At 39.1% G+C, this 25,578-nt stretch overlaps 1 protein-coding gene across 12 annotated transcripts in view; it reads right to left on the bottom strand.

Moving 5' to 3' along the window:
- CASK (calcium/calmodulin dependent serine protein kinase) overlaps positions 1 to 25,578 on the bottom strand; it is a 359,502-nt gene that overhangs the window by 107,455 nt on the left and 226,469 nt on the right. For all 12 annotated transcript variants that reach the window (XM_073901909.1, XM_073901907.1, XM_073901913.1 and 9 more), the window contains exons 7-9: positions 24,546 to 24,721; positions 19,844 to 19,966; positions 6,080 to 6,163 (exon numbers count right to left, since the gene is read on the bottom strand). In XM_073901909.1, coding sequence (XP_073758010.1) covers positions 6,080 to 6,163; positions 19,844 to 19,966; positions 24,546 to 24,721 — 383 coding nt within the window. The remainder of the gene's footprint in view (positions 1 to 6,079; positions 6,164 to 19,843; positions 19,967 to 24,545; positions 24,722 to 25,578) is intronic.

Below are 25,578 nucleotides of genomic sequence, written 5' to 3'. Positions count from 1 at the left end.
CAAAGTAAAATGAGTATTGTTTTATATTCTGGCATAAAAAAGTTCCACAAAACTTTCATAATGAGAAAAAGGTTCAACCTCAAAAGTAAAACTCACCACCAAAAATACATAAAAATTTATTCCAACAGGCATAAGCCTTTTGGAGGGCAAGTTACTTATAGAGATCAAAAGTCTTCGGGCGCCTGGGTGGCTCAAATGGTTAAGCGTCTGCCTTCGGCTCAGGTCATGATCTCAGGGTCCTGGGATCGAGTCCTGCATTGGGCTCCCTGCTCCTTGGGAGCCTGCTTCTCCCTCTGCCTCTCTCTCTCTGTCTCTCATGAGTAAATAAATAAAGTCTTTAAAAAAAAAGTCTTCAATACACATATATACTTTGATGCCAACAATTCCACTAGCACAGAACTTACCCTAAGAATATAATCATAGATATACAAAGGTTTATTAATGATAACAGACAATCCAATAGTATTTTTATGGCTGTGGAAAACTGGAAGTGACCTCTGTGCCCAATGACTGGTTAATTAAGTTATGATATATATATATAATACAATGGAATTTTTTAGAACCATTACAGTTTGTGCTTAAGAGTAAGGATTCTCAATAAGGTGGACATATCACAATCAACCATGAGGCTTTTTCAATAAACCACATGCCCTTCCAACCTCTAGCATAACTGGGGCTGAGGGAGGGGTGGTCCCTTGGGTGAACTGGGTGGTGCAGTGAGCCACTGTTACTATGGCAATGTGTCATATCCCTTAAGTGTACTGAAGAGGCAATCAGTATATAAGAAGAGTATTTTGTCAGGCGCCTGGGTGGCTCAGATGGTTAAGTGTCTGCCTTCGGCTCAGGTCATGATCCCAGGGTTCTGGGATCGAGTCCCGCATCGGGCTCCCAGGTCCTTGGGAACCTGCTTCTCCCTCTGCCTCTCTCTCTCTCTCTCTCTCTCTGTCTCTCATGACAATCATAAAAAAAAAGAGTATTTTGTCATATGGTCTAAAAAAAAGTGGGCTATGTGAAATTTACATAAAATTAACCATTTTAAAGTGTACAGTTCAACGGCATTCAGTACATTCACAATGTTGTGCAGCCCCACCATTTCTGTTTAGTTCCAAAACATCATCACCTCCCCCACCCTCAAATCCCCATACCCATTAAGCAGTCACTGCCCAGCACCTGGCATTCACCAGTATACTTTCAATCTCTATGGATTTATAGATATCAATACCTATTCTAGATATTGCAAATAAATGGAATCATCCAATATGTGGACTTTTATGTCTCTTTTTGCACATGGTATATCCAGTTGTCCCAGCACCATTTGTTGAGAAGACTACTCATTCCCCCAATGAATTGCCTTGGCACTTCCATTGACATCAATAGACCATAAATATAAGGGTTTATTTCTGAACTCTCAGTTCTGTCCACTGATGTACATGTCTACCCCTGTCCCATACTAGTACCAGAATCCTGATAACTGTAGCTTTATAGTTGTTAGTGCAAAGTATGAGTCCTCCAACTTGGTCCTTTTTTCAAGATTATTTTGGCTATTCTGGTCCTTCCCATCTCCATATGAATTTTTAGGATCAATCTGTCAATTCCTGCTTAAGAGATTGTGTTGAATCTATAGATCAACTTGGGAAACACTGTCATCTTAACAATACTGAATCTTCCAATTCATGAACATTAAATGTCTCTCCATTAATTTAGTTTTTCAATTTCTCTCAGCAATAAAAGTTTACAGGTCTTGTACCTCTTTTGTCAAATTTATACTTAAGCATTTAATTCTTTTTGATGCTGCTGTGAATGGAATTGTTTCTTAATTTTAAGATTACTCATTGCTCATATATAGAAATACAGTTCAATTTTGTATACTGATCTTGTATCCTGGGACCTTGCTGGACTTCTTTGTTATTCCTTTCTTTTTTCTTTTTAAAGATTTTATTTATTTTAGAGAGAGAGCACAAGCAGGGGGAGGAACAGAGGGAGAAGGAGATATTCTCCAGCAGACTCCACACTGAGCACACAGCCTGATATGGGACTTGATCCCAGGGGCCCGATATCATGACCTGAGCCAAAACCAAGAGCTGGACACTTAACCGACTAGCCACTCAGGCACCCCTGTTTGTTATTTCTATTAGTTTTTTGTGGATTTCTTATGATTTTCCACATACAGGATCATGTCATCTGTAAACAATGACAGTTTTACTTTCTTTCCAATCTGGTTATCTTTTATTTTGTTTTATTTCCCAATTGTACTAGAGCTTGAGAATTTGTATTTTTTAATAGGTTCCAAGGTGATACTGATGCTGCTGGTCCGGGGACCACACTTGGAGAACCACTGCTTTAAAGAATGTGTATCTCATAATGGAAATGACACTTGAGGCAAGTAATGGAAAAGAAGTAAATATTCCAATATACTACAAGTGTAAGATCCTCTCTACATACTGTGAGGGAAAATGATAAAGTGATTGGAATAGTCTAAGCATAATTACTTTGGAAGAAATACATAAACAGAGATTATCCAGTGAGATTTTTGGTGTTCTATACATTGTATGTATGTACGTATGTATGTACATATATATGTACTTATTGATTGATTGATTGGATTGTAAACTCTGTGTCCAATGTGGAGCTTAAACTCATGACCCTGACCAAGATTAGGAGTTGCATGCTCCACTGACTGAGTCAGCCAGGCGCCCCGTCTATATATTTTAAAGGGCTTTAAAAAACTTCAAAATGTTAACATCAATGACTAGAGAAAAGCTAAAATGGTATGGAGTGTCATTTTGGAATTACAATTATTCATAAACAGAGTACCAAGTCAACGGTATTAACATTAGAATCATAATAAAACAGGGGCGACTGGGTGGCTCAGTCAGTTAAGTAACCAACTCTTGATTTCTGCTCAGGTCATGATCTCAGGGTCGTGAGATTGAACCTCGAGTTGGGTTCCGCACGGGGTGTGGAGTCTGCTTGAGATTCTCTCTCTCCCTCTGCCCCTCCCCCTGAATGCACTCTCTCTTTCAAATAAATCTTTAAAAAAAATCGTAATAAAACAGTAACAACAATGGTAAGGTTAATAACGAGTAAGTGTATGGAACACTTATGACAGCCACATACTGTTCTAACTGCTATAATATATTAATTCATTGAATTCTTACAGCCCTATGAATTAGCTATTATCATTATCCCCATCTTGTAGATAAGGAAACCGAGGCACAGAGAATTTATTTATTTAAAAGATTTTATTCATTTGAGAGTGAGCGAGCGCACATGCATGCCCAGGAGCAAGGGGGAGGAGCAGAGGGAAAGGGACAAGGAGACTTGCGCTGAGAGTGGAGCCCAAAGTGGGGCTCGATCTCACAACCCCAAGTGCATGACCTGAGCCAAAATCAAGAGTTAGATGTTCAACTGACTGAGCCACCCAGGTGCTCTGAGGCACAGCGAATTTAAATGACTTGCTCAAGGTCACACATCTAGTAAGTCTCAAAGCCACGATTCCCCCAAGGCACTGTAGCTCTAGAGCCCACTCTTTCCCATAATGCTGTACTCCTTCTCTTTCTTCTTGCCACAGACGATAAAAATTTCCTTCCTCTAAGTCACAAAAGCAATTTTCTACTGCTTTCTGTAAACTTCCCTTTTAATCATTTCAAAGGGAGTCATAAAAATTAGGTTGTTGTGCAACATTTGAGGTGCTTAAAAACAGTGTCTGGGTAGAAGGATGGGTACCTAGCTGTTCACTTGAAAAAAAGGTGTGTGGTGGGTTCTAAAAGCTAGCAAAATTGCAATCTCTGTTCTAGAAGCTCACAGAAGAGGCAGAATGAGAATAATGAGTTCCTTGAGGAGGGTAGGCATAACATGTTTTACCCAGGATGGCTGAATCACACAAAGGAATAAAGCCTTACCAGAAGCTGAAAAAATCTCAATGACAACCCTGCTGATGTTCCTAATTCTAGGTTGTTTGGTGGGTCTTGAAACTTTAAATAGCTCTGCAAAGGGATGTGGTAAGTTCATATGACCCCTCTCTGCTGGAACAGCTTTGCCCTGTCCAAATGAATCTTATTAGTCACCACTCTGGCTATTTTAGGCCCGAGTCTGATTCTGTGGCACTGGGAGAACTACAGCATGGGTTTCTTGTGACAGAGTAAACCTGCCGCTATGGTAAAAGGCCTGTACTTGGGCAATGAAAGGTTCAGCCCCAGGGCAATGTCACAAAGGCCAAAGGAGTAGTAGAGTTAAAAAGGCTAGGGAAGAGTTGAGAAAAAAAAAAAAAGGATAATTAATGGTTTCTTTGGGGGAGGAAATGAACTTCAAAAACAGCTGATCAAATTTCACTTTGGATAGTAAGATTCTTTTTTCTCTCTTGTAGGCTATATTGGTTCAGGTGTATATCAAAGATGGGGAAACTTCTTTGGGCGCCATCTTGATAATGGCATGTCATTAATAATTATTTTTGCCAAGGACTTTTAAAGCAAACAGAGAAGAGCCAGTTTGAATGCCTGACTGCAAAAACAATTAGGGCAGAGGCTTAACTGAGAATCATCATCACCAACAATGACATGTTGCAATTTCCCTTGCTGTAGAGTAGCACAATCCAATAGGACTTTTTACAATGATGGAAATGTCCTATATCTGTGTGGTCTGATTCAGTAGCCACATTTGGTTACTAAGCACTTGAAATGTGCTAGTGTGACTGGGGAACTGATCTTTTAGTTTTATTTAATTTTCATTGATTTAAATTTAAATAGCTACACGTGGCTACCAGCTATCACGATCAACAGTTCAGCTCTACAGCATAATATTGTGGCCTAGTTTCCCCCAAATTCATATAAATGTTCTTCTAAATCTAGAGTTGTATACAATTATTCATATATTTCAGGGTTGAATAGTGAATGTTATTGTGATTTATGACATATCTGAAAATTACAAAGTTTTATAGTTGGCAGGAGTCACGGGCTAAGGAGGACTACTAACCAATCACTTAGAGGAGAGAGTTAAAAATTACTTTTTTATAGTAATAAAAAATAATTCAAATATAAGTTAATTTTAAGACCCCAATATAATAGAGTTTCCTCTGTTGGGAAGAGCAGGGGAAGAGGGGAATGCTGTCGCATGAAATTTTTGAATAGTGCTGGAGTGCCTGGGTAGCTCAGTTGGTTAAGCATCCGACTCATGGTTTTGGCTCAGGTCATGATCTCAGGGTTGTGGGATCGAGCCCTGTGTTGGGCTCCAAGCTCAGTGTGGAGTCTGCTTGAGATTCCCTCTCCCTCTGCCCCTGCCTTCTCTCTCTCTCTCTCTCTCTCTCAATAAATAAATAAATAAATGAATGAATGAATGAATGAATAAATTTTTTTGAATAGTGCTAAAAGACTCCATTATTTTTGTTTGGTGTTTTTCAAAACTTTTTAAAATCAAATGGGCTCCCCATATGGATAATTATCATATTTTTTTTGGTGAGGTAGAGGATAGAGAGAGTGGTAAAAGGAGAAAGGTACCTAGGAAGAAGAATAAAGGGTGAGAAAGGTAATTTGAAAATATTTTCTAGTAGACCAAGGTAATGGGGATTTTTTACTACTTTGTGATGGTTGTCCAATTCTAATCCGTTATTGTTTCCATTGAGCTGAACTCACATTTTGTCAAAATATTTGAGAAAATGGAGATTTTCTCAAATCTCCATTTGATTTGGGTGGCTGGGTGGCTCAGTTGGTTAAGTGTCTGCCTTCAGCTTGGGTTGTGATCCCAGGGTCCTGGGATCAAGTCCCGCATTGGGCTCCCTGCCCGTCAGGGAGCCTGCTTCTCCCTCTCCCTCCTCTGCTTGTGCTCTTTCTCACTATCTTTCTCTCTCTCTCTAATAAATAAATAAATACTTAAAAAAATTAGAAAAAGTAATTATATCTCTGCTATGAATTTTCAGGATAATACAAATCTAAAATGTGGTTAATCTTCCATTTATTATAACCTCTTGTTTAGATTCACACTTAGATATTACCTTAAATGATTTAAAAACCAAAATCTTATTGAAATAAGTTTCATAAGTGAGAATTTAGCTGTAAGAAAGCTTTTTTCTGACTTCTTTAATTACCTTTAGTTTCCTCCTTGCATTGAATTTCCTCAGTTGCTCTACTGTTTCTGGAAGATGAATCTTGTAGGCATAACGATCCCGCTCCTATAAAAGAAAGATAATGAACATATGTAGCCATTTAAAAAAGTGAAGAAACTTAATCAAAAACAAGCCCAAATTTCTTAAATATGAAAATTAGATTGAATTCTAGAACACTGGAGATTTTATTCCATGATACTGGTAAACATTCTCAAATGAAGGCTATTAAGGTCAAAAGTGATAGTAAAATAATCTTTTCAGCAATAATAAAGGCTAAAATAATGGGTTATATAATTTTCAGGTATGGCTACATGGCTAAGATAATTAACCATAATTATGAAAGTATGAAGTTACCTTTGATATGATCTTGTCAGGTAAAACAAGCATGTGAAAAATTAACTCCACAAATGATTGAGCATTTGGAGTCATCTGGAATAACTGGATTTAAAAAAATCACAGTATCTTTGAACTAGAACAAACTTTTCAAGGCCATCTAATTCAACCATTTCCCCATGTGGGATTGTCTTCAATCCCTGATGCAGAATTATTCTCTTTGACCTTGTCCAGTAGGTGATCATTATTTTATAGCAGCTTATTACAATTTTAAGAAAGTCAAAATGTTTTTACTTAGCCTGGGCCCATACCTGGCTTGTTTGGGCTAGCTCTGTCCTCTGCGACATGATGGAGCAAACATACTACCTCTTCCATGTAATAACCCTTCAGTAGCTAAGAGGGGGATGATGCTTTCACTAAGTCTACTCTCTATGATGTCTCCAGTTGCCTCAACTATTCCTCATGTATATTTTAAACCTCTTGTCATTCTTTTTTTTTTTTTTAAAGATTTTATTTATTTATTTGACAGAGAGATAGCGACAGAAGGAACACAAGCAGGGGGAGTGGGAGAGGGAGAAGCAAGCTTCCTGCTGAGCAGGAAGCCCAATGCGGGGCTCGATCCCTGGGATCATGACCTGAGCCGAAGGCAGACGCTTAATGACTGAGCCACCCAGGCGCCCCTCTTGTCATTCTTCTTAACACCCCCTTTGGTTCTACTCTAATTTGTCAATGTATCAGGTTTGGGTAAGTATTCATTTCAGAAATATTTCTTGAGAGACTACTATGTGCCAGGCATTGTCCTATGCACTTGGGATACACGAGTAAACAAAACCAATGAAGATTCAGGCCCTTGTGTAGCTCATGTTCGAATAGGAGAAGAAAATACAAAAAGGCGAATTATGGAGTATGATAAAAGTGCTATGGAATAAAGCAAAAAGCAAAGCAGAGTAAGAGGGATTGGGTACACTGCAGTTTAAAATAGGATGGCCAAAGTAGGCCCACTTACTGTGAGGATACCCAAAAGTGGTGAGGGAGTGGTCTAGGCAGGGAGAACCACCAATCCAAATGCCCAAAGGAGGGAGTGCACCTGGAATTTTCAAGAACTAGCAAGGAGACCCGTGTGTGTGCAGTAAATAGTAGATCAGATCAGAGAGGTGACAAGGCTGGGGTAGGCCATAAAGGGCCTTTTATTCTGAGTGGGAGAGGGAGCCACTGGAGAGTTCTGAGCTGAAGTGACATGATCTGACAACTTTAAAGGAACACTTGGTTGTTGTGTTGAGAACAGATTAGAAGGGAGCAAGCGTTTAAGAAAAAAAGGGGGGGCAGGGAGACCAGTTAGAAGGCAACTGCAGTAATCTGGGAGGGGAGAGATGATGATAGATGAAATCAGATGGAGGACGCCTGGGTAGCTCAGTGTGTTAGGCATCTGCCTTCAGCTCAGGTCATGATCCCAGGGTCCTGGGATCCAGTCCCACATCGGGCTCCTTGCTCAGCGGGGAGCCTGCTTCTCCCTCTGCCTGCTGCTCTCCCTGGTCGTTCTCTCTCTCTCCCTGAAAAATAAATAAATAAAATCTTAAAAAAAAAAATCAGATGGAAAAATAAAAAAGGTGAAAAGGAGATAGATTCTGAATATGTTTTGTTTCCTGCAGAAGTTTTACTGAGATATAATTAGCATATAACAAACTGCATGTTTAAAATGTATAATTTGATCAGTTTTGATGTATATAAGCATAAAAGCATCACCGCAATCAAGATGATGAATATACCCATCACTCTCAGAAGTTTCCCTACGTCCCTTTGTCCTCTCCCTATCAGTCCCCAGGCAGCCACTGTTTCTGTCACTGTAGATTGGTTTTGCATTTTCTAGAATTTTATATAAATGGAACCAGACAGTACATACTCATTTTCCAACTTGTTTCACTCAGCATAAAGGTTTTGAACTTCATCCATCAAGTTGCGAGTATCAATAGTTCAGTCCCTTTTATTGCTGAGTGGCATTCCACTGTAAGGATACGCCACAATTTGTTTATCATTCATCTGTTTATTGACCATGGGTTGTTTCCAAATTTTGGCTATCACATAGAAAGCTGCTATGAACATGAACGTACAAGTCTTTGTATGGATACGTATTTCATTTCTCTTAGGTAAATACCTAGGAGTAGATTGGCTGGGTTGTATTATAGGAGTATGTTTAACTTTTTAAGAAACTGCCAACCTGTTTTCCAACGTATTTTATATTTCTAAAGCAATGTATCACTCCCAGTTGTTCTACATCCTCGCCAATACTTGGTATGGTTAGTTTTTTTGATTTTAGTCATTCTGATACATGTGTATATAGAGATCTCATTGTGGCATTACATTGTATTTCTCTGATGACTAATGATGTTGAGCAACTTTGCATGTACTTATTTGCCATCCACATATCTTCTTTGTAGAAGAAGTGTCTGTTCCGAATATTTTCCCATTTTGAACTGGGTTGTGTGTTTTATTATTGAGCTTTAAGAATTCTTCCCGAATAGGGAAAGGGGATTGATAGGTACAAACTCCTAGTTATAAAATAAATAAGACACAGAGATGTAACGTACAGCAAAGGGAATACAGTTAATAATATTGTAACAATTCTGTATGGTGACAGATGATAGCTAGGTTTTATCATGGTGGTCACTTCATAATGTATATAAATGTTGAATTATTATGTTGTATACCTGAAACTGATATAATATTGTATGTCAACTACAGTTCAAGAGAAGAGATTCTTTATGTAATCTAAATATGTAAGTCCTTTATCAGATACTCCCACAGTTCATAGCTTTTCATTTTCTTACAGTGTCTTTCCAAGAACAGAAGTTCTTAATTCTGAACATATTTTGGAGAGTGGCAGGATTTTCTGAGAGATTGATGTGGGGTGTGAGAGAAAGAGAGGAGTCAAAGACCACACCAAGTTTTTCAGCGTGAGCAACTAGGAGTCTGACACCAATGGAGATGGGGAAGAGATCAGGACTGTAGCTTTGATTATGCTTCAAATATCTAAAGTGGAGATTCAAGTAGGTACTTGGACATACAAGCCTGGAGTGGAGAGAAATCTGGGCTGGAAATGAATTTTTGGAGGGTCATAAACATTTAGAAGGTATTAAGTTGGCATTTAACTCTGTCCCAGCCACTCAATTTGGGACTTTCACAGGCATTATCCCATTTCTTCTTCTTTCGTTTTTTTTAATTAAAAAGATTTATTTAGAGAGAGAGCATGCAAGAACAGGGGGAGGGGCAGAGAGAGAGAGAGAGAGAGAGAATCTCCAGTAGACTCTGCTGAATATAGAGCCTGACTCGGGGCTTGATTTAATCTCGAGACCCTGAGATCATGACCTGACTTGAAATCAAGAGCTGGACGCTTATGCAACTGAGCCACCCAGGCGCCCCTCTCATTTATTCTTTAAAACAACTATATAAGATAGTAGAGAGAATGCTACACATTAATTATCTCAAAAGTCATGGCTCAAATGGACATAACTATCATCATCATAGTTAGCATGTATCGAGGGGCTTATTATGTGCCAGGCATTGTTCTAGTGCTTTACATGTTTATGTTACTTATTCTTCACAACAAGGTAGGAACATATCATTATATCCTATTATGCAGCTGGGAAAAAGGAGATGCATTATACCTGATGAAGATTAATTAGTATGAAGTGGACCTCTTAATTTTCTTAATCTGGATACTATATAATATTTGTAAATTAAGTTCAAGATCACATTATTATTTTATAACTAAAATTCATGTTTGCATGTGAGTCACTTCTAAAATTAATGTTTTGGTATCATATGCTGACAAAATTTATTTTTGAATTTAAATGTAGAATTTTATAGTCAATCCTGTCAAAATTTCACCTTATTATCACTGAAATTCCCCAGGAATGAATACAAACACTTTAAAATTTATTTTCTATATTAATGACTAAATGTAACAAGAGTTCTACTGGAGAGCAAAATTATATTTTTCTTGAGTGCACATACAATGCTTGATGTCAAAATGACTACAATTTGTACATCTGTCAGATTCTATATGCTAAACATCTTGTAAATGATTTTATTATCTTTAGGGACTTACTCTCCTTTTCCTGCACTAAGCCAGAACAGGTTCACCAATAGAAGACATAAGAATTTATCGAATAATTAACTAGCAGAGACAAGCATAAAATTAGCATTCTATGACAAGCAATGGAATCTTTTAATGGATTGCTGTTACTGTGGAAGATGGGGTGCGCGCGCACACACACACACACACACCACAATGGACTATTACTCAGCCATAAAAAAGAATGAAATCTTGCCATTCACAACAACACAGATGGACCTACAGAGTATTATGCTAAATTAAATCAGACAGAGAAAGGCAAATACCATAGAATTTCACTTATATGTGGAATCGAAAAGACAAAATGGGTGCCTGGCTGGCTTAGCTGGTAGAACATGTCTCTCAACCTCAGGGTCATGAGTTCAAGCCCCACATTGGACATGGAGCCTACTTAAAAAAAGAAATAAAAGACAAAACAAATGAACAAACAAAACCAGAAAAAGAATCATAAATACAGAGAACAAACTGGTAGTTGCCAGAGTGGAGGGTGGTGGCGGGGGGACAGGCAAAAATAGGTGAAGGGGATTAAGAAGTACAAACTTTCACTTATAAAATAAATAAGTCTTAGGGATGAAAAGTACAGCGTAGGAAATATAGTCAATAACATTATAATTCCTTTGTATGGTGACAGATGGTAACTGCACTTATTGTAGCAAGCACTGCATGATGTACAGAACTGTCGAATTCCTATCTTGTACACCTGAAACTAATATAACATATGTCAACTAAACTTCAATTTAAAAAACTGTAAAAAAAAATAAATTTTAAGTTGTGTTATGCCTTCTGATATTTAACCAACATATACTGAAAAACAAACATCAAAATGGGCTTTGTTTTACTTTTTGAGTAAAACTTGTTTTTGCATTTTGATAGAAAAGAGGGGAAAACAAACAAACCCAGGAAGGTCTTTAACACAAGAAGAAAAAGAACCCAAATGAAAAGGAGCTGTATAATACAGCAGAAAGACAGTGATTTTGGAGTCAGAAAGACTTCTGTTCAAATTCTGGGTCATTTAGGACCTTACATTCTCTCAGCTTTTTTTGGAAAACTAATCTTACAGGATTTTTATTAAGATTAAATGAGATGCTGTATGGGTACACGATCAGCTTTAATGGTGTTACACGCAAACAATGGATCGTGGATCACCACATCAAAAACTAATGATGTATTGTATGGTGATTAACATAATAAAATAAAGTAAAAAAATGATTATTTTTGTTAGTCAACATGTACAAACCTCTGATGTAAAGTAATTTAGGAGTGCTGTAAGTATGTATGTATGCATGTATCAACAAACAGCTTACTAAATAAGTTGGGTTGTTTTCTAAATGATAGTATTTTTCCTATCACATAAGAAAAAGGTAAAAATAAAATATAGTAAACATTACAGGGGACCAAACCTGTGACCCATTTCTAACTGTATTTATTCACTGTTTCCAAAAAAGGGTGAACCAAGTAACAGCCCGTTTTTGAATGAAGAGCCTAAGTCTTCTCTGTCTAGTACAGTAGCCACTAGGCAAGACTATCTAAATTTAAATTCATTAAAATTAAATATAATTAAGGGATGCCTGGGTGGCTCAGGTGGTTAAGTGTCTGACTCTTGGTTTCGGCTCAGGCTGTGATCTCATGGGTTGTGAGATCGAGCCCTGAGACAGGCTCTATGCTTAGTGGGGAGCCTGCTTGAGATTCTCTCTCTCTGCCCCTCCCCCATCTGCATGTGCACTCTCTCAAATAAATATATCTTAAAAAAATTTAATATAATTAAAAATTCAGTTCTTCAAGTTGTACTAGACACATTTCAAGCATATGGCTAGTTGCTACCACGCTGGACAGTTCATATATAAAATACTGCCCTCATGACAGAAAGTTCTTATTGGACAATGCTGGTAGGGAATCTATTACTACTGCTGAATTGAGGTTAAAATCTGTCTGCATTTTGCTTAAACTGATATTACTTAACATTTTAGGTATATGTAATGGAAAAAATTTCCAATGGTATTAAAAAAAAAAGTGTCTTCAGACCCTTTGTAGTCTCTGCAGATAGCACAATGGAGATTGGTTTTCTAGCTAATGCTGAATGTGAGAGAAAAGACAGGGCCTAGGGAAAGTGGCTTGAAAGACATGTGGCATGCCTGGATTCCAGAGCAAGACATAGGCATTGGTGCAGATTTTTTAAAAAAGAGATTTATTTTAGAGAGAGCACGCGCATGCAGGCGTGCATGAGCAGGGGGAGGGGCAGAGGGAGAGGCAGAGGGGGAGGGAGGGAGAGAGAGAGAGAGAGAGGGAGGGAGAGGAATCTTAAGCGGACTCCCTGTGAGTGCAGAGCCAGATGTGGGCTTGACTCACAACCCTGAGATCATGACCTGAGCCAAAACCAAGAGTCAGACACTCAACCGACTGAGCCACCCAGGTGCCCCTGGTGCGGAATTTTAAAGCGCTCCCTTTTCAACAGAATAAACACTTCTTTTTCCAAAGCTTAATTCTTTAGGGTTCTTGATAACAAAGAAATTACTTGCTTTCCCTTCTAAATCACTGCCAGAAGGCTCTGAAAGCTGAAGAGGCAGACTAGGGAGGGAAGCCCAGGACTTGAGGGGTGATCCTTTGGGGATATTGCTGGGATTTTTTTTTTTTTTTTTTTTTTGCTTCTTAACATACCCTCGCTTGGGTGTGAGAGCGGCCTATAACCTGGAATCTCCAAGGACAAAGAACACAGATAAATGAATCCTAAGAAAAGCCTACTCTCTCTAACCAAGGATGGAGAAGAGGTTGGCTCTGCAGGACAGAACCCTTTTGACTGCATCTACCCTACTCCAGGGGAACACCATGAAAGAAGCCGACTTGTTCCCCCTCAGAGCCCTTTCCACCCTCCCAGCCCTGCCTGATGCAAACAACAGCAAGGAGGAGGCACTCTACTCCTGAGAGATCAGGAGCAGGATGACAAAGAGAAGAGAGCTGGGGAAGGGGGTCTTACAATCATGTATGAAGTCCTTGGCACATCCGCAATAAACCCATGTATAAAACCAACCAGGATCAACACAGCAAGAGCTTTAAGACGACACTATGGTATGGAATACCTCCCAGGTTTCAGATTAGCAGTGCACAAGTGGGGCAGACCGGACTAGTACCACAAAGGCTTTGGAAATGAAACTGGCATTAGAACTACAGCCCTAAAAGTGGGCCAGGATGTGTGTTCTGAATTTAATCAGGTTAGCTGCCTACTAAAATAGAAGATTTAAATAAGAATCATAGTCTCATAATATAATGATACTAAAAATGTCCAGCATACTATCTAAAATTACTCTTCATGCCAAGAACCAGGAAAATCTCAAACTGAATGAGAAAAGACAACCAACGGATATCAACACAGAGAAGGCACAGATGTTAAGACTCATCCAACTGGGATTTTTAAGCAGGTGCTATAAACATGTTCCTAAAGGCAATTACGAATGGTTAAAAAAATGCTGACATTACCAAGTGCTAACAAGGACACAGAATGACTGGTTCTCTCGTACCCTGCTGGTGGGAAAGAAAAATCGTATAGCCACTCTGGAAAATGATTTGGCAGTTTTTATAAAGTTGAATATATACTTACCATGGGATTAAGCAATCCTACTCACAGGTTTTTACTTTGGAGAAATGGAAATCTGTATATAGATGTTTATAGCAGCCTTGTTTGAATTAGCCAAAAACTGGAAACCCAAGTGCTCTTCAAAAGATGGATGGATCAACAATGTCTTATACACCCACACAGTGGAGTACTATTCAGTAATAAAAAGGAATGAACTATTGATCTACACAACAACTTGGATGGACCCCAAGGGTATTATGCTGAGTAAGAAAACCTAATCTGTGAAGTAATAACAAATATGTAGGTCTCTGACCCTGGTTCCTGACACTGAGCCCTAAAACCCTTTTATTAAAAGGGCTGCTAGGAGAATCTTTTGTTCTAACATTTAGTCTTTGATTCCAGCTCCTGATGCACAGCTCCTAAAACCCTTGTAATTTCCTAAGTGATAAGAGCACTAGGAGCATCTTCTGTTCTAATATTTGGTCTTTGACTCTAGTTCCTGACAGTTCCTAAATCGCTTGGCATTTCCTGAGTGACAGCAGTGTCTGTTTTAATGAGGTGATTCTTGGTGGGCTCCTGGGAGGGGGCTGGTCACCAGAAAGACCAAGTCATGATTACAAGGTTGGAATGTTCAGCCCACCCTTCCATTTTCTAGAGAGGGGAGAGGGGCTGGAAATAGAGTTAATGATCAATGCATGCCTACGTGATGAAGCCTCTGCAAAATTTCCCAAAGTATGGGGTTTGGAGAGCTTCTGGGTTGATGAACACATGTACATGTTGGGAGCGTGGTGTACCCCATCTTCCATGGGAACAGAAACTTCTGTGCTTGGGACCCTTCTAGACCTTCCTCTATGTATCTCTTCATCTGTATCCTTTACCATACTCTTTATCATAAAATAAACTGGTACACATAAGTGTTTCCCTCTCAACAATCAAACCCAAGGTTGGGGTGGGGTGAGTTATGGGAACCTCTAATTTGTAGCCAAGTCGGACAGAAGTCATGGGTAACCTGGGGACCCACTACTTGTGATTGGCATCTGAAGTGGGGGACAGTCTTGTGGGACCAAGGCCTTAACCTGTGGGGTCTGCATTAATTTCAGTTAGTGTCAGAACTGAATTAAAATGTAGGACACCCAGCTGGTGTCAGAGAATTGCTTGGTGTAGGGAAAAAACCCAGACACACTTGGTGTCAGAAGTGCTGTTGAGTGTGGCAGTTGTGTGAGAGGGAAAGAGAAACACCCTGGAGATGTCAGTTTCTCCTAAACAGTTACGTAAATACTGTATAATCCCATTTATATAATACTCTTAAAAGGACAAGAATTATAGTGATGGAGAATGGATCAGTGGCTCAGGGGTTAGGGTTAGAGGGAGGATGTGATTATTAAGGAGTAGCATGAGGGGTGACAGAGCACTTCTATATCCTGATTATGGTGCTTATACACTTCCATACATGTGATAAAATTTCCTAGAAACACACACGCACACACACACACACACAAACTGGTGAAAATTGAATAAGGCCTGCAGTTAAGTGTTCCAACGTCAATTTCCTAGTTATGGTCATATAACAATATCATCACTGGGGGAAAGAATGGTGAAATGTACATGGGAATTTTGTACTGTTTTTGCCATGTCTTTTTCTAAATTTTTTGAAGATTTTATTTTTTATTTTTTAAGATTTTTATTTGTAAGTAATCTCTACACCCAACACGGGGCTCGAACCCACAACCCTGAGATCAAGTGTTGCATGCTCTACTGACTGAGCCGGCCAGGTGCTCCTGTTTTGCCACTTCTCTGTGAGTCTTAAAATTATTTCAAAATAAAAAGTTTATAAGAAATCACTTCCACTCTACATGCTTGACTCTCCTGGGGGCTTCCTAATTCCAAATACCTCGAATCACTCACTGAGCCTCATCAGTTTTCCTTCCTTAAAATCTCAGTCTGTTTCTTTCCCACTTCCACCTTTACTCCCTGGGTGCAGGCCCCTGTTACCTCCTGACTGGAGAGCCATAGCTTTTACTGGTTTTCTTTGCCCCCAGTGCTTGTACCCCCAACAGACAACCTACCTGCACACAGAGTCCAAAGGAATTGTATGAGCTTACTGCTTGTACTGTATCATCACTCAAAAGCTTGCAGTAGCTTTTTACCATCTACACCCTAATATTTAGAGTCCTTAATTTGGCATTCTGGACTGTAGGTATTCTTCCCTCAAACCAGAATTTCCAGTCTACTACTGCACAATCCTTCAAAGAGCTAACATTTAGGGTACTATACTAGTTTGCTTCCTGTCCCTACCCCCACATGCCCTGAACACTTGGTGATGCTTTGCCTATGCTCCCCTGGACCTCCCTGGAGCTCCAGATGACAGTGATCTGGGCCCATACTTCTGTGTTCATGTGATGCTTCTCCTCTGTGACTTCTTCGAGCTTGTCTTTCTGGGTGTTTATGTTGTATTCGTATCATCTGAAAACCCATTTTGCAGCCTGACTATGCCTTTCTCTCTTTGGTGTGATAAGATTTTTCCAAAATTCAAATTGACTAGTCTGATAGCAACACCCTTTTCATGTTTTATTCTAGTCAGTGTACGTTAGGGTCTACATATGAAGGCTACAAAGGGTGTGAAAAGAGCTCAGTCATCTATAAGGAAAGTACAATTTTAGTTGGTCTTATTTTTGCTGGAATGAATATTCATAGCAAACATCACAAATTTAGATAAAGGCGTTAAACATAGTATAATTTAACAATCATAAGGCATTCACATATTACTTGGTCTATTTACTCAAATTCTTTTTCGATATGACATGATTGAATAGGACATTTTCTTGTGGTTTTACCAACGAAATAAATCTTTTTTTTTTTTTCTTTTGACACCCAGTCATGGTATTATGACTTTGGGCACTCCTCACTACAAGGACGTTCACCATCTTATTTCTTCACTTTGCAGTTATGCAGGAGTTTTTCATATATAAACTATAGCTTAAATTTAGTCTTTACAAAATTAACACCAATTACATCCACAGCAATGATTCATAAGTATACATGGACAAGTATTTAACTATAAGAAGCCTGTGTGCAACAGTTAGATAACATTCTTATGGAATTCTTCCATCTCCAGATGGCACCTAAGCAGTGAAGGTAAATTGTAGTTCAGACATGGCACATGATTCTGAGCTCAAATAGCCTTCTGGAACTTCTTCACTTAAGTCACTGACATTTTCTGTCTGTTATCTTTCTGATGCCAGAAATCTATTATGTATTAAGCTCAAATTATTTAGAATGAGAACTACAATCACTGCAGGGAGAAGGGTTTCCAAAAATAAATGTTAATCAGGATATGCATGGTAATGAGAGCCAAGTTTTCTAAAGGGTCTTAAAAATGACTAATATGGCTGCCATTTTCATCGTCCTTTGGCATTTAAACTAGCTTCTAATGAACAAAAGATCCCCATTATGGAGAAACTGAGACAGGCAAAGGAGAAATAGGAGTCCCCCCTACACTGGTCATTTCTGGGAGAAAAAAATACTAAGAATGTATCTAAGAATTGCTTACCTACTCTTTTCTGGGGAAATCAGGAATAACTAGAACTGAATATTTTAAGCCAAGAATAACTAGAGCTGTGTATCGGAGGGTTGAATGCAGATTTGATAAGTAATATTCTTTTTTTTTAAAAGATTTATTTATTTGAGAGAGAGGGAGGGAGGGAGGGGCAGAGGGAGACAAGAGTCTTGAGGAGACTCCACACTGTCCCACAAGCTCAGAGTCCGACTTGGGGCTTGATCTCACAACCCTGAGACCAGGACCTGAGCCGAAACCAAGAACTGGATGCTTAACCTACTGTACCACCCAGGTGCCCTGATAAGTAAAATTCTTGACGTAGACTCAGGATCCACTGGAATCTCAAAACTGTTCTCTAATATCATCATCCATGTCATTGCCACTAACATACATTATTAATCTACATTTTAATATACCTTATTATTTTTGCATAATTTCTAGGGAAGTAGCATGGTGTAATATATGAACATTCATATACATAATATATGTAAATATATTATAGATTAGAATAGAATACATAATATATGTAAAATATGAACATTCATTTGTTAATTCATTAAATAGTAACTAATATTTATTGAGCACCTACTCTATGCCAGACACTTTCTAGAGTGCTGGATGGAAGTGAACTGACAGCCCCAAATTCCCACTCTTCTGCAGCTTGTATTTTACAGAGGGTAAATAGACTACAAACAAGTAAAATATAGGTATGTCTTATGGTGACAAATGCTATGGAGAAAACTAAGGCAGGGAAGGGGGACTGGGAATACTGGTGGCAGGGGGCATTCCTTCTCCCTAATTTTATTTTTTTTAAAGATTTTATTTATTTATTTGACAGAGAGAGACACAGTGAGAGAGGGAACACAAGCAGGGGGAGTGGGAGAGGGAGAAGCAGGCTTTCCGCGGAGCAGGGAGCCCGATGTGGGTCTCGATCCCAGGACCCTGGGATCATGACCGGAGCCGAAGGCAGATGCTTAACGACTGAGCCACCCAGGCGCCCCTCCTTCTCCCTAATTTTAAACTGAGTGGACAGGAAAGCTCTTACTAAGAAGCTGACAGTTAAGCAAAGATCTGAAGGTGGTAAAGGAAGAAGCCATGACTATACCTGGAGAAGAGTGTTCTAGGCAAAGAGCATGACGAACACAGAGGCACTGAAGCCAGAATGTGCCGGCTGTCTGAGGAACCACAATGAGCCCAATATGTGGGGAACAGACTAAGAGGAGAGTAGTAGGGGATGAAATAAGAGATGTATTAGGGGGCGAGACTGCACACTGGGCTAAGAATGAATCACCCTGGGGAGAGGCCTGGTCTGAAGATATAAATTCAGGACTCATCAGAATACAAATCACACTTAAGACCATTAAAACTAGATGAGGTCTCCAAGGGCCTGAGAGAGAGAGAGAGAGAGAGAGAGAGAGAGAGAGAGAGAGTGTGTGTGTGTGTGTGTAATAAAAACAAACGGTAGCATATTAGATTCAACAGAGCCAGAAAAGTGATGATGCAGGAAAGAGATGCTGGAGTGATGTCCTTGAGTGAGTAAAAGACAGAGGATCTCACATGCAAAGGAAAGCATTGTGGTAGGCTCAATTAAAATCCTGGTTGCACTACGGACAACTTGCTGGAATTACTGAACTGCAGAATGTCTTAATCAAATAGTGCTGTTTCGCTCAAGTCCCATGTTACATTTTCCTTAATGTTCACTCACAAGATGGGAGAGAGAAAGAATTTTAAAAATCGAGCTTCTTCCTAAAACAATAAATCCGAATCTAGTCATCTACTGAAATAAAAATAATGTTATGACCCATACAGTCACATCCCAAGGAAAGATCACAACTTTCTGTCATAAACACAGCAATACTTCCCTTGTTCTTGTTGCACAGCTTTGGGACATGTGTCGGTGGAGAACAAACATGCCTTCCTCCCTGCTATGTTCTGCCTTAATCTGCCTCTGTTCCCTCTGATGGCTGAATGTCACTAGAATGGTATATTCTCTACTCAGATATTTACAGAGGCTGTCCGGAAACAGCAAACAAGATGAACAAAACTCAAAAAAAGTGCTCAGAAAAGAGGTGGCAAGAGTCGCCCTCTAGAGCAATACACTGCTGTCGCTGGAAGCGTTCACACAAAGTGTAGATGGCCACCTGTGGGCTCCCGTACCTTAAGCCATGGGTGATTCAGTGCTTCATAAACAGTGATCCTTTCAGCTGGATCCAGCATCAGCATGCGACGGACTAGGTCTTTGGCACTTTCAGAGATATGGCTCCACTGCCTTGGATTCATCTGAAGAGAAGGAGAGGAAAATTCCATAGTTATCGTCCAGTGAGAAGTTAAATTCACTACGATGTAACATTCCTATGCTGTTTCAATGTGAATAAAATTCTCAAAGAACAGAAATCTGATTCTAAAGGCTTGCTTTCTAAGGAAGAGGACAAAGGCAAAAGTCTTTGGTGGTTGTTGCTCCCTCTATGAGATTTTGCATCAGTAAATATCCCTTACATATGTTCTGTCACCTAAGTTATAATATTTTTAATAATTGAATAGAATGCTCATGACTGTAGTTTCTACCTTAGCTGAAGAGACTAGTACTTTGCTCTAAGAAAGGACTAAAATTAAATTTTTAAATTAAAAATTTTAAAGAAATTTTAAAACATTTTCTTTTTAAAAATTGGAATGTGCAGTAATTATGAAGTTATGCAAAGTTCTTAGTAGGATATTTTGGTCACTGTACATCAATTTCAGTATTTAGGAACAAATATACTGTTACTATAGGCCCTACAAAATAGCCAAATCACTTGTATATTGTCTTCAGTGTAGTTACTTTTGTTCTTCTTATAGAGATGAGACAACCAAGTCACAAGGTCAATTGACTAAAGTCAAACAAATGAACAAAAACTATGAGTTGTTCAAAAGACATAAGACTTGTGAGAAAGTGGATCCGGGAGGAAAAGAGTTAAGACGGCTCCTGGGCAAAAGGGAATGTTTGAGACCAGGAAGCAGAAAAAAGGGAAGGGATGCTTAGGGTTTGCAGTTGGGGAGGTCAGTGGGGACAGGCAGGGAGAGACGAGTAGGGTTTCATTCCTTATTTAATATCAAGAAGCCAAATGATTGGGTGAATTTATGTGAGCTGCCTGGTGCCAGGAGCTAGCGATGCCATGGCTTGAGCCAGAGGAGACCTAGGTCACCTTCTAAGGGAGAAAGATGGAGAATAAAGTCCATCACAACTTAAAGCCAAATAAAATCACAGCTGGCATCAGTACACAGGAATCATTATAGTTGGCCAAGGGTTAGCATTAGACACTTCGCTCTGGCTATTGTGAGGCTCTATACTTGTAGACGGGGAATGAACTATGTTCCTTGTTCTTTTCCTAACAGGAAGAATTCCAAACAATAGTCACTTCTGCTTCTCAGATCTCTTAACTAAAGTGAGTGCCATACTGCCATCATACTATTAAAACTGTGATCAACTAGTCCGTTTGAAATAATGTGGGTGATTAGATGAGGCTTAGTCTTGCTCCCTCTTCCCCACCCTGGAGCTGATGTGCTCCTTAAAGTCGGAATGATCTGTCCTTGGGGAAAGGGGCTGAGAGGTCATCTGAAAGTGGTGGTAAGATTTCTGAGGTGAGTAGAGGTTGAGAAGTATATGCCCTCATCCTATTTATGAGGGAGTGTGATCCAGGCTTTTCCTCTTCCTTTGGCTGAAAGAGTAGCTGAAATTAATCTGGGAGGTTGAGTTTATAAGGGGAACAAAACAGGACAACAGAACACTCTCACTTCTTTGAATACTAAATCCATGGGTGCCTCGACTCCTGATGTGGAGCTACCAACTGGCTATGCATAACAAAGACAGAAGATGGCACTGCATCTTGTACATACTTTGAGAAATATATTTTTGTCTTTTATAAGAAAGTTCACTGATATTAAATGTTAGCATGTATTCCAGGCAAATAGTATTCTCAGATATCTACCTGAAAAGATCAAGTAAGCTAGCAAATGAGAATAAAAAGTTAAATGAAAATCACATAAGACCAGCAGTAGTTGATAAACTATGACAGTTTTTAAAAGATGCCATCAAGATTTTCTTGAAAATACCCCCAGAGATCAAGGATTTTGCTCATAGTTCTTAAGAACCACTGGGGTGATGAAATTATATTTTGGAGGTTGGCTTCAAGATAATCTGGTAGTATGTAGAATATAGATAAAACCAGGTTGGCTGGATGTAGCTAAGTATTGAAGCTGGGGGTTCACTGTACTGTTATTTCTACTCTTTTTGTTTGTTTGAAATTTTCAGTAACAAAAAACTGTAAAAATAAACGCTGACAGAATCACAGCACAGTGTGTGTGTGTGATGTATACACACACACACACATACACACACACACACACACGTAAGGCCCACCAGGTTTATCATTGATGGTAGAGATGGATCTATACTTCAAACGAAGCCGCTGAAAACGTGGGGCTTTTGTAAAAAAAAAAAAAAAAAGCCGTGAATCCAAGTGAGAGATAAGGCTAGCCAAGTAAAAGAGTAAATAAGTTATTAACCTCAAAGCTTCAAACCTCCAGGTGCAGAAATGATGATATAGCTGTCACGTCCATCTGACTTACTATAATACTAAAAACGGGGGTTTTAAAATCATTTAATTTTTGGCATGTGTGAACAGTCCAAATTTCTTACAAGGAAACAAATAAAACTATCCAGTGCTTTAAAAATAGAGAAAATCAAATACCAGAGGTTGTTGGAACAAAGCACATTGTCTTGGAAACCAGGAAGTTAGCAACTGAACTAACACAAAGGAAGATTCTATTATTAGCAAATATATAGCTCCAAAAGGCAGGTGGGAGATTTTAATGTATGGTACCATGTCAGAAGTCGCTGTGAGGATAAAATGAGTTCACAGGAGTGCTTAGCACAGTTCCAGGCACATACTAAGTCCTATGTATGAGGCAGCTCTCATTATTATTATGCTGGTGCATGGCTAATTGTGTTTGTTTTCCTATGTTAAGTATCTGTGATTTCACTTGGCCAAATTCGACCAGAAAGCCATGGCCATGCATTCCTCAGAGCCACTCACAAACTTCCAGGGATTTGAGGGGGAGGACTACTTACAAGCAGTTTCCTGAGATATTTAGTTACCTTGGAAGGATTGATTTTATTCCCCAGTGGCCAACTGACTCTAAGAGAAGCAGAAAAACCTCTATTTCAAACATCTTCCTCTGTTAACAGAGTTTGTCCAATCAAAATAAGAGGTAAACCTGCAGGCCCTTATAAGCTGGTGATGCACAAGCCTAAAAATGAAAGAATAACTCATTCTCACCTGCTCACCTTGACAAGTTTCACTTATGGTTTCAAAGGACAAGGCTACAACCCCGAAGCTACTTCACCTTTCATTTCTACCCCCTCCCTTTTCTTGAAGTCCCATATAAAATTCTAACATTAGGGAGGAAATGAAAAGAAAACTTAACAGGTCTCACAGTTTTGGAGTCTGGTGTTACCCGAACCTGTGTGTTTGGTTTTTATGCTGCCAGGCATGGCTGAAAATGAAACAGTGCTTCTGTTGAATAGAAAGTAGGGGTTTCAGTAATATGGGGCGGAAAAAGAACTTCCCCAACATAAGCTGTGCCGAGCTGGTATCCAGACACACACTCCCCCATGTTTCCCATATACAGCATTTGATTCTTCGGCCATACGGGATGGTATAGGGCCATGGAGTGTAAGAGCTGGGGCAGTGAGACCGACCTTAAGCTTATTTATTTGCAAGCATACCTTAGGTCTTTTTGGTATAGCCACTCATAGTGTCAGTGACGAATTTTTAATTTTTTAATAAGGAAAGTAATAATATGCTAATCACAAGTCTGTGAATAGTCTGTGCGGTTTCCAATCCACGGTAGCCAAAGAAGAATAGAAATGTTTAAGTCACACCAAAATGGCTCTAAATTATATTATGAGATGCAGTTGTGATCCTGGCATTTCAGTTTATCCTGGAATGTAAGTGGCAAATGTTTCAGCTGTGCTCGCCGACTACGTAAAATTGAACAACATGTGTGGCAAAGCAAAACAAATAAAGGCAGATACTAACTATAAAATAAAGAATTACTAAATCACTGGGATGAAATTTCCATTTTCACTTTACAAATTAAGCAAAAAGCTTTAAAAATGAAGCCTTTTCCTCAAATTACACAAAGAAGGGCCCAAGAAGTTTATTTTCCAGCTGAGCCTGAAGAGGAGGTTTGGTCACCACACAGAGAATGGATACTTTTAAACCTGGGCTCACATCTGTTGTGAACACCTCACCCAGGGTAAAATAAAAGGCCAAATTCTATTATAATAAATTCCAAGGGTCATTCCAAATTCTTTCCCTGAACTAGAATTTTATTTGAAATAAGTAGGGCACCAGCCAATTTCTTCGACCTAGCTAAATGGGCAGTTTTGCTAGAATGTATTGATGGTAAAAGGACTGGCTTTGTGAATCTGAGGGCCCATGACTCCTGAACTGTTGACTTGAACATACAGATACGGTATCAAAGAGGACTAGGGTCCCTGCTTTTCAGCCTAAACACAGGGTTGGGTTCCAAACACGTGGGACAGAGTTTGGCCGCAGCACAGAGGGAGGGGGAAGGCCCTGGTTGTTATAAAGCCAGTCTCCTGTCTTCTGCCTAGATGACAGTGCAGCTGATAGTGATTCACAAATTTACTTGAGGCCCATACTGTCTCACAAGGCTAGGGGTTCAATGGTGTCAGCAAAGAACTTTTCTCTGACTGGGTAACTACATGACAATCAGGAAGTGCAGATAGTAACTTCATATTTTCCAGAGAGTAATTTAATCTCAATGTAAAAATAAAACATTCATAATATATTACCTTATATTTTCCTTTAATAATGCCTTCAAACAATCTTTCCTTGGTTCCATAAAAAGGCAAGCAACCACTTAGCAGGATAAAAAGGATCACGCCACAACCCCAGACATCTACAGGTTTTCCATAAGGCTCTCTTTTGACGACTTCTGGGGCCATAAAATGAGGTGTTCCAACACGTCCTACATTTAAAACAACAACATCAAGGAAAAATGTTTACATAAAATGGCCTTTTTTTTTCTCATTTGAAAACTGAAAATAGAACAATAACAGTCTGAAGGAAAAGTTTAACAATATAAAGATTCTCTTACTACCTCCTCCCTCCTCCATAAAATCAAAGGGGGAAAAAAAGCAGAAGGAAAAAATTATCTAATCACCTCTTCAAAATACTGAGCCCAGGATAGATACTTTGTCTTCTTCCTCTTTTTTTATTTAAAGATTTTATTTTTAAGTCATTTCTACACCCAACATGGGGCTTGAACTCACAACCCTGAGATTAAGAGTCACATGCTCCACCACTGAGCCAGCCAAGCACCACGGTACTTTGTCTTTCTAATACTGGTACTGCCTATTTCATTAAGCAGGGTGCATGGTACTTACCTATTTCTTGTTTAATGAAGTTGTTTAAATTTTCTAATTTTCACGTTTGAAAATCACTAAAAATATAGAGTAGGGGCAGGGGTGGGAGGGCAGGAGAAGACATCCATGGAGAAAAAGACTATTTTTGACTGCCAAATGGAAAATCTCAAAGTAAATCTAAAGTGGAGAACTTTTATTTGGATATGACTCAGAATCTGAAATCCTGTTCAACTGATTTTAGGAATTGACTGTAGCAATTAAGAATGCTTAGTAATATTCTCTTCTATAGGATTTTTAAGCTTTCTCTGAATGTTAACATTTGGCAGGAACGACAGCAGACACAGGACATAAACCAAAGCAAAGTCATGAAGCTCCTCTCATTCAATCCCCTTTGGCCTCCATCTTCTTTAAAGAGTTTTCTCCCACCCCCACCCAACAATGTTGGCTTTCAGGAAAGAGT

This window comes from Callorhinus ursinus, unplaced genomic scaffold (genome assembly GCF_003265705.2).
Source record: "Callorhinus ursinus isolate GAN/ISIS: 27379988/994484 unplaced genomic scaffold, GSC_fseal_2.0 scaffold16, whole genome shotgun sequence".
NCBI lineage: Eukaryota > Metazoa > Chordata > Mammalia > Carnivora > Otariidae > Callorhinus > Callorhinus ursinus.
Note: the sequence above shows the minus strand (reverse complement) of the source record. Positions and strands in the feature narration are given on the sequence as shown.